Source organism: Hibiscus syriacus, unplaced genomic scaffold (assembly GCF_006381635.1).
Source record: "Hibiscus syriacus cultivar Baekdansim isolate YM2019G1 unplaced genomic scaffold, ASM638163v2 tig00110122_pilon, whole genome shotgun sequence".
NCBI lineage: Eukaryota > Viridiplantae > Streptophyta > Magnoliopsida > Malvales > Malvaceae > Hibiscus > Hibiscus syriacus.
The window spans coordinates 355,857-365,310 of NW_024062598.1; the positions used below are offsets into that span (position 1 = coordinate 355,857).

At 35.2% G+C, this 9,454-nt stretch overlaps 1 protein-coding gene across 1 annotated transcript; it reads left to right on the top strand.

Annotated features, from left to right (window-relative positions):
- Positions 1-575: 575 nt before the first annotated feature.
- On the top strand, positions 576-4,591 carry LOC120215507 (serine/threonine-protein kinase BSK1-like). The gene is made up of 9 exons (XM_039213177.1): positions 576-977; positions 1,065-1,200; positions 1,511-1,644; positions 1,722-1,827; positions 2,582-2,667; positions 3,108-3,296; positions 3,457-3,621; positions 3,707-3,820; positions 4,102-4,591. The coding sequence occupies exons 1-9, from the start codon at positions 606-608 to the stop codon at positions 4,348-4,350; spliced, it is 1,551 nt and encodes a 516-aa protein (XP_039069108.1). The 5' UTR covers positions 576-605; the 3' UTR covers positions 4,351-4,591.
- The last annotated feature ends 4,863 nt before the right edge of the window (positions 4,592-9,454 follow it).

Below are 9,454 nucleotides of genomic sequence, written 5' to 3' on the forward strand. Positions count from 1 at the left end.
AAATTTTAATTGTAATGGGACATGTAATTACATAAACAAATTGCTGGAAAATAAATAAAAATAAAAATTTTAATTTGTTAATTTTTTGTCAAAAAAATCAGATTTGGATCCGGATATTTAAATATTCGATCCAAAATTTCAATTATCCAAATTTTTGAATATTCAATTTTTTTAAATCTAATACATATCATTATTTTAGGTATCTAAAATTTTCATATATCAGAAATTTTCAGATAACTTAAAATTTTGATTGAATAATATCGGATATCTTAACTTAATCAACTCAACTCAAATAGTTTAAAATTAAAATAAAATAAATTTTCAAGTTTTACTCTGACTATGTACCATTCAGGGCTGCTGAAAGAGACGAACGCAAACACAGAGAGAGAAACAGAGAAAGATAAATCTCTGTTGCTGTTTGCTGCTGCCTCTCTCTCTCTCTCTCTCAATCACTGAGTCGACGTCGTACTCTTCCTTCCCCCACACCAAAGCTTTTCTGTCCCTTCCCCCTTCCATTTTTTTTGAAGATCGGACACGAAAGGTTTCTGTATGGTTATAATTTATAAATTTGTCTTTTGATTCAACACATCCCCGTCCCCCAAGTTATGGGCTGCTGCGAATCGGCCTTTCTCAGAAAACCCGACTCAGTGCAGAAATCCAATTACACCCACCACCTCGACGTCAACAACCAAAACAAGCGTGTAACTCAGACCAACAATGGCCCTTCCTCGCCGTCAAATGGAGGGAAGGATTCCCTTGCCGGTACGGCTTCGTCCTTCCCTGATTTCTCAGAGTTTTCCCTAGCTGAGCTTAAGGCTGCCACCAACAACTTCAGCTCCGATTTCATTGTCTCCGAAGGCGGTGAGAAAGGCCCCAATGTTGTCTACAAAGGCCGCCTCCAGAACGACAATAATCGCCGTTGGATCGCCATCAAGAAATTCACCAAATCTGCCTGGCCCGACCCCAAACAATTTGCCGTCTGTCCTCTTTTTCTACCTCCTCAAATAACTGTGTTATTTCCATTTTAGGACATACTCTTATTGTTCTTCTGTTTCTTCTTAAAGGAAGAAGCTCGGGGTGTTGGCAACTTGAGACACAAGAGAGTGGTTAATTTGATTGGGTATTGCTGCGATGGCGACGAGAGACTGCTTGTTTCCGAATACATGCCCAATGATACCCTCGCAAAGCATTTATTTCACTGTACGGTTCCAGTTTTTGCTACCATTTTTGTTTTCTGAACAAGAAACAATCTCCATTCAATTCAATTTGAGTGCAATTATTACTTACTCCGGCCGAACTGTGTTGTGTGTTAATTGATGTGTTCTGTTAAATTTGTTTCCAACTAATTTTACTCTCAAACAGTTAGATCCTGCATGATAGTAGTTTTATTTTTCAAGTATTTTAAATAACAACATATTGTCCAGTGAAAGCAGAATTTTTTGCTTACTCTTTACTTTTAATGTTTCATTTTTGGCTTGAATATAATTTCATTTCTTTATTTGCATGACAGGGGAGAACCAGACTATTGAATGGGCTATGCGATTGAGAGCTGCTTTATTCATGGCTGAAGCGTTAGATTATTGTAGTAGTAAAGGTCGTCCTCTGTACCATGATTTGAATGCGTATAGGGTGCTCTTTGATGAGGTATTGCAACAAATGTCCTTTTTATTCAGGTATTTGTTTTGTAGAACATATTGAAACACTTTTAATGGTTTTGCTAGAATGGTGATCCGCGACTTTCGTGTTTTGGATTCATGAAGAACAGCAGGGATGGAAAAAGTTATAGTACCAATCTTGCGTATACACCTCCTGAGTATTTAAGAAATGGTAACAGCCTTTTAATTGTTATCATTATTTAACTTCTCCCTTACTCTTGTTGATAGAAAGAAAACAATCTTGCTTTGCAGTTTATCATTTCGTGTGTAAGTGTAAATCTATAACTTGTTTATGTGGTCAAATGTTTTCTAATGTTTAGATCTGAATTATCATTCATATATTCTCATAAGTTAGAACGGAGGAGCTTTAGTTATACACAAACCTACAAAAACTGACATTTTTTGTTAGTGAGCGATCCTTGTCAAATTAGCTATGATCATTTGTGTATTTTATAAATGAATTAAACATACTTAAACTTTCTCTTGGTAGATCATGTAAGAATTGCTTCCATAAATTCATCTTTATGAAATGTTTTGTTGGGGGGGGGGTGATGTTGGATATGTTGGACCACAAATGGATGGATCTTTTCATTTTCCGTTGTTTCTGGCTTTGCCTTGGGATTGATAGTGTGTTTGAGAGTTTTTTCAATTTCCAATTTCCAATTTCCAATGGATTAAGTGACCTAAGCTTCAATATTTATAGAAGATCATAATGCCTTAAGCTTCAATGGATTCCAATTTCCAAGCTTGCAACTGTATAATTTGAGAAAGATATAAGTGACCTAAGTCTATTGTGAAAATTGGCTATTTAGAGTTTTGAAGTTTCCAGGACTGGTAACTCTAACCATGGCTTATTTGTTTTAGAATTGCTCTTAGCTTGATTGATTGATTCTGATTTAATTAAATTATTAACATCTGTGTTCTAGGAAGGGTTACTCCTGAAAGTGTAATATTCAGCTTTGGAACTGTCCTTTTGGATCTTCTCAGTGGAAAACACATTCCTCCAAGTCATGTAAGTATTATCCATTTAGTACTCTTTAGTTTCTTGGTAATCTGTAATCTATAATCTATCTACATAATACGGAAGTGATTCCAAAATTTCAGTTGTGCATATTTGCGGTGATTAGACCTAATGGAAACATTGAGTGATCATTGTAAATGGGGTTCTTGTTTCAAGATGTTGAATATTTAGATACCAAGGGACTGTGATTTCTCACAGATGGTCAAATTATAACTACACATGTTTTGCTTTGTTTTTATTGTACAATTTCAATGATTTGATATGATGACACCACCTAATTTATGCATGATGATTTTTCATGAAGAATTAAGGACAAAATATTATTTATATGGCCACTTCAATATTCCTGTGTTTAGTTCTACATCCTTATTTGTAAATTTTGGAGTACTATTTGTAAAAGAAATTATTTATTCCTATATTATTTTATGCAGGCGCTTGATATGATACGGGGCAAAAACATTCTTCTCTTGATGGATTCACATCTAGTGGGTAACTTTTCTACTGAAGAGGCAACCGTTGTCTTTGATCTTGCCTCACAATGTTTGCAATATGAACCAAGGGAGCGGCCAAAGACCAAAGATCTTGTCACCGCACTTTCCCCATTGCAAAATAAACTTGACGTGAGCCAGTCTTCTGTTCTCTTTCAATCTTCCCTCAAATTTCGACAATTTTTATTTTTGGATATGCACGTGAAAATATTGTTTGCATTTGCTGTTTTCTTACGGAAATATCAGAATTTGCATGTTATCAGACTTTGAGGACTTGAGTCTTCATTTGTAGGTTCCATCTTATGTGATGTTGGGAATTCCCAAACATGAAGAGGGGCCTCCTACTCCTCAACAACCATTGTCTCCGATGGGTGATGCCTGTTCGCGGATGGATCTCACAGCTATCCATCAAATTTTGGTAATGACACATTACAAAGACGATGAAGGAACAAATGAGGTAACTGTATCATAAAGTATGTAGATTTTCGGATGTCTGTATATTATACGGGGTACTAAATCCCTTTGGATATGGACTAGTTCAGCTCTCCTTTCAAGAGTGGACTCAACAAATGAGAGATATGCTGGAGGCAAGAAAGCGAGGAGATGTAGCATTTCGTGACAGAGATTTTAAAACTGCTATAGATTGTTATTCTCAGGTATACATTTTCATTTCTTACTAAGATAAAGAGATCACATTCATTCAACAGAATTTATATGGTCCGGAAGGGTGCAGAGCCTGTGTTCTAAGTAGTGCTTCTTGTAATTTATCAGTTGGAACCTGGGGATTTTTTGCCTTGTAGAAAAATGAGGGTGGGGAAATCTGAGACTCCTGTTGCTTGTATCATAGCATGTTTTGGCAGCACGATAGATAATTGGCACAAAGGAAAAAGGTGTCGTTTTTATGCATTCATGCTTAATTGCATCCATTTCTTTGCAGTTCATAGATGTTGGAACCATGGTTTCTCCAACTGTTTATGCACGCAGAAGTCTTTGTCATCTTTTGTGCGACCAACCGGATGCTGCCCTTCGAGATGCGATGCAAGCACAATGTGTGTACCCCGACTGGTCGACAGCATTTTACATGCAAGCTGTTTCCCTGTCCAAGTTAGACATGCAGAAGGATGCAGCTGACATGTTGAATGAAGCTGCTGCACTAGAAGAAAAGCGGCAACGGGGCGGAAGATGATCTTGAGAAGTTGGTTCAAGTTTGTGGCTCTGTAGTATTTTTTTTAAGGGCGGGGCGAAAGATCGAAATTTTTTGTGGCTGTTGCTGCAACCAAATATGCCGAGATTAACGGAAACTGGGATGGTGGTTTTGTGGAAAAAGTTGTATAATGTAAGGCCCGGGGAGGAAGGCATTTGTTTTGCAGTGCCGTAACTTGTTCCATTTTAGTGATTTTAATGAATTAATTGTTTTGTTGATTATGGTTTTTTCTTGTCCCAGTGGAAGAAATTTCGACAAGATGTGTTTCCAAACTCTTGCATGTTATCCATTTGTTTCATCACAGGGGACATTTCAAAATATTAGGCTAAAAAAGGGTAAAATTCTATTGTAACATAAGGATTTATCAAGAGCGTAATATCCTAATTGAAAATACTATATTCTTAATAGTAAATTATATAATTTATATAATTATTTAGACTATAATCTAAAAATTGTTGTTAATATACTTTCAATTATAATATAAAATACTATTAATTCTAAAATATTTAAGAATAATCTATAAGATTTTAAATTAAATTTATTATAGTATAACATTATTAATTATAACTAAAATTATTATTAATTATAATTTTTTTTAATTATAATTGAAATTATTATTAATTATATAATTTTTTAATTAGGTACAATACTAATACTCTTTAGGTTAGGCCGTCCAGAGTAAAACAACCTTTAAAATTAAAGGAAGGGTAAACAACACGAATAGTCATTAATATTCGAGTAAGTTTTTATTTTTTCCATTAAACTTTCAAAAGTTATAAATTAATCATTAACGTTATCAATTTGTAACAAAATGATATTCCACATCACTCTACGTTAACAACGTTAACGTTACTAAGATAAGGAAATGCTGACATGAAGTGTTAAGTCCAGCTGACTTGGCAAAACTAATCAACGGTAAACTTCTCTAACTTGTTTTGTTGGGTTTCTCTTCTTCTTCACAGCTTCACTCCACGTTAGCAAACCCATTCCGTAATCTCAATACCTTTGTAGATAAATCAACACAATTGTCCTTGAAACTGAGAGAAATCTGAGCTCGTGAAAGCTTTCGAATCTGCTAAAACCATTGAAGAGATGATTAGAGCCTTCAAATATATGAAAGCCATGGAAGGTTGTTTTGATAAGAGAGAGTTGGGGATAGCTTTCGAATCTGCTAAAATGGTTAGCCGCAAGTTATCTCACATACCGTCGTGTGGAAGTTTTCGACGAGAACTGGGTGGATTTGGAGTGTTAAATTGTAAGCTATATTCCACATGTACAATTAATTTACATCAACACATTTATATACAGTGAGTTCTACTTGAATAACTATCATCTAACAAACTAACTGAAATATTAACAGCAAAACTAACTCTAAATATTGTAAATATTCAATACTCCCCCTCAAGTTAAGTTTTAAAAATGTTTTTAAATCCTAACTTGGACTCCAAATGGTTATGCTGCTGTATACCCAAACTTTTTGTGAGCAAGTCTGCAAGTTGATCACTTGATGCAACATACTTTGTATGTATAAGCCCTTCTTGTATCTTATCTCGAAAAAAGTGACAATCAATTTCTGTGTGTTTTATCCTCTCACGAAAAACCGAATTTATTGCAATTTGTAATGCAACTTTGTTTTCACAAAACAATGTTACCGAATTCATAATCTTTATGCCCAACTCATCAAGGTAACCTGTTAGTTAAACTAACTCTAAAGTTGTCACAGCCATGCTTCTATACTCTGCCTCGGCTGATGATCTAGCAACTGTTTTTTTTTTTAATTTCCAAGTGATCAAAAAATTTCCCAACTTTACCAAAAATCGATTACTGAGCTTTAGACATTGGACAAGATGCCCAATCCGAGTCACAAAATACAAATAAGTCAAACTTCCCTGTTGCTTCAAACATTAAGCCCTTCCCAGGTTCCTTTTTAATATATTTTACAACTCTTAAGGTTGCATTCATGTGTGATTCTTTGGGTTGCTGCATAAATTGACTTAGATGTTGAACTGCAAAAGCTATATTCGGTCTTATATGTGTCAAATATATTAATCTTCCAATCAATCTTTGATATACAACATCTTCAAGCAATGGATCCTCTGAAACTTGTCTTTGGCCTTTGTAAAACTCTACTAAAGTCAGTTTGCTATTTTGCTCTAAAGGGATCATTACAGGTTTAGCTCCCCTAAACCAGTTTCTTCTATAATTTCCATTGCATACTTTCTTTGATTCACCAACACATTCTCCTTCGATCTCAACACTTCAAAGCCAAGGAAATACTTAAAAGTGCCCAGGTCTTTCATTTTGAAACTTGTATTCAACAAATCCTTTCATTCATTGATCAAACTTTCATCACTCCTTGTTATTAGCAAATCATCTATGTAAGCACCATTTTTTGTCCTGTTGCAGCACAACCATACCTGCTACGTGCCCATCCTGCTGCAGCACCACCAACTCAACTATAGCCCCATGCTGCCAACACCAACTCAACTGCCATCCACCATGCCCTGCCACTAGCACCAAATCCAACACTCCACGTCAACCAAATCAGCAAAGTCAGCACAAAATAAGCAAAACAATATATATTTTTTTTCTTTGTATGTAAAGGATGGGATATAAAACCCCAAAATCAGATTGTAAGGGGTGGGGCTCTCTCTCACCGTATAGGAAAAAATAGTGTGTAGTAAAGGGGCTGGCTCTCTCTCGCCGGCTAGGGAAAAAAACAGTGTAGTAAAGGGGCTTTGGCCCGCCGGTTCCTCGAAAAAAAAAGGGAGAGCATTTGAAATTTCTTTCCCCATTATTAGAAATCAATACAACATTATAGTTGTAAATGTGTTGTAAATGTTCATTTCATTTCATTAAATATAATTTATTTTAACTTGTAAAAATATCTAGTTGTCAATATTTTTATCCGAATATTCTCAAGAACAACGATTTGTAGAATGGGCATGGAAAGCATCGCTTGATCGAAGTGGTGTAATCCGATATGGCGTTTGAACAAATGTGAACTTGAAATAAAATTGATTTTATTTCGCTAATTAATCCCGTTTATTTTAAGTTGAACAATGCGATGTATGCTACTAAATAGCGATGTATTTTATGTGAAGATTGATTTTCATTTTATATTCGATTCACGTTTTTTAAATATCAATGAGGATGGAATATTCTTTAACTGATAAGAAATATTCGAGTTAGCTTTCCCGACGGAGGACTGCTAATTTTGAGATTTCTTTTCGAGTTAAAGAATTTTCTCTAATTATTTAATTCGAAGCGAATTAATCAATGTTCGATAAATAGATCATATTTTAACTTTATATTCGATTTGTAATTTCCACCATTTACGACAATGTGTAAGCGACACAATACCAATTTTGGGCGTTGCGGGGGTGCTTACCCTTCCCCACACGTAACCGACTCCCGAATCCATTTAAATGAATCTTTGGTAACGCAGACCGAATTGTGTCTTAAAAAGTGATTTTTCTTAAAATTGTTTTAAAAGACGTTTTTAGGTATTCGACCTACCTAACCCAAAGGTCGATGGCGACTCCCTTTTCCATTCTATTTCAATCAATTCAAAATCACCAAATTTTCAAAATTAAAATCGTAACTGTTTTTTTAAAACCATAAATAATGGTTCCACCTAAAAATGGTTATGACAGCTTGGCGACTTCGCTGGGGACTAGAGAGTTAGGCTGTCGGTCGCTTATATATGGTCGTTATGGTGGAAATTATAAGTTCGAATCTTTAGTTAAACTATGATCTATGTATTGAATTTTTATTTATTATTTTATATACTAACATTTTAATTGTTTTCATTTTTTCAGATATTTTCTTAGTTCTCGTTGAGTTTTATTTTTTTGAGTCAAAGGTTTGTTGGTTTCTCCTCACACACATCACTTTCATTGGCATAACATGAGCTCTAGACATGAGCTTCGATCCAAATTAGTTAGGGTGATTGCTTTACTCTCGTAAGAATTTATTCTTCATATGAGTTTTAGCAAACAACACATGGGATACATACCTTATACCTTCGTAGGAATTTATTCCTCGTATGGGAATAAGGCAGTGAATCCTCTCGAATTGAACTCGTTCCATTTGAAACTTGTAATGGGTGAGGATTGAGGGTTTGGCAGCCCAAGGGGGCACCGACATCAAGGACAATTCGAGTTCTTTTTTCCTGATAGAGCCGAAACCATGCATATAATGAACCATAGAACGGTCATACTAGGTAGAGTCATGCCAAACCTTTGTCCGTCAATAGGTACCCAAAATAAGCATACACAATAGAGAAACCTACTCTAACCTTTTATTTATTTATTTATTTATTTATTTTTGAGTATGTAGAATAGATTTATTCTTTTAAAGCATGTGAAATAGAAATTATGTGCAGTTAGAATTTAATTAAATAAATTTAGGAGGGTAGAGAGCATGTTTGGGTAGGACCCTTTTTGAGGAATATTATTCGGGTAGATAATACATAAATGGAGTAGATTTATTTCCCGTTTTACATATCTTTTTATGTTAAATTTATATAATTGTTTTGACTAACTGTTTTGTTTGTTTTTTTATTCATACTGCATAGACATATCATTAGAAAAGGCGATTGATCTGTGAGTATCAATAAAGTGGAAAGACTTTCACGTTGGAAAGGAGTTTCCTAAACAAAGAAGTGAATCCAGCAGATGTAAGGAACTGGTCCGAAGCCAAGCAGAAAGAGCAGGGAGATAGTCTATCAGGGAACTACGTGTCGGATCTGTCTGATTATACACCAGCTTCTTTAAAACAGAATGAGCTTCAGGGATTGAAAGCAATTTGAGAAAGTTGGAATCTTATTGAGAGGCAAGCTTTTCAGCAGACTTATGGGGATATATTTCATCTGATATACGTGAAGGTAGACCCGGTTCTCATATGAAGCATAATACAGTTTTGGAATCCGGCCTATAGTTGTTTCACATTCAACCGAGAGGACATGACTCCAACCCTCGAGGAATACCACTTTCTGTTGAATTTGCCAAGCGTTAAAGTGGACAAAGTTTACTCCCGATCGATAAAAGGGCCTTCTTTTAAGTCAAAGCTTGCAAAGATCTCG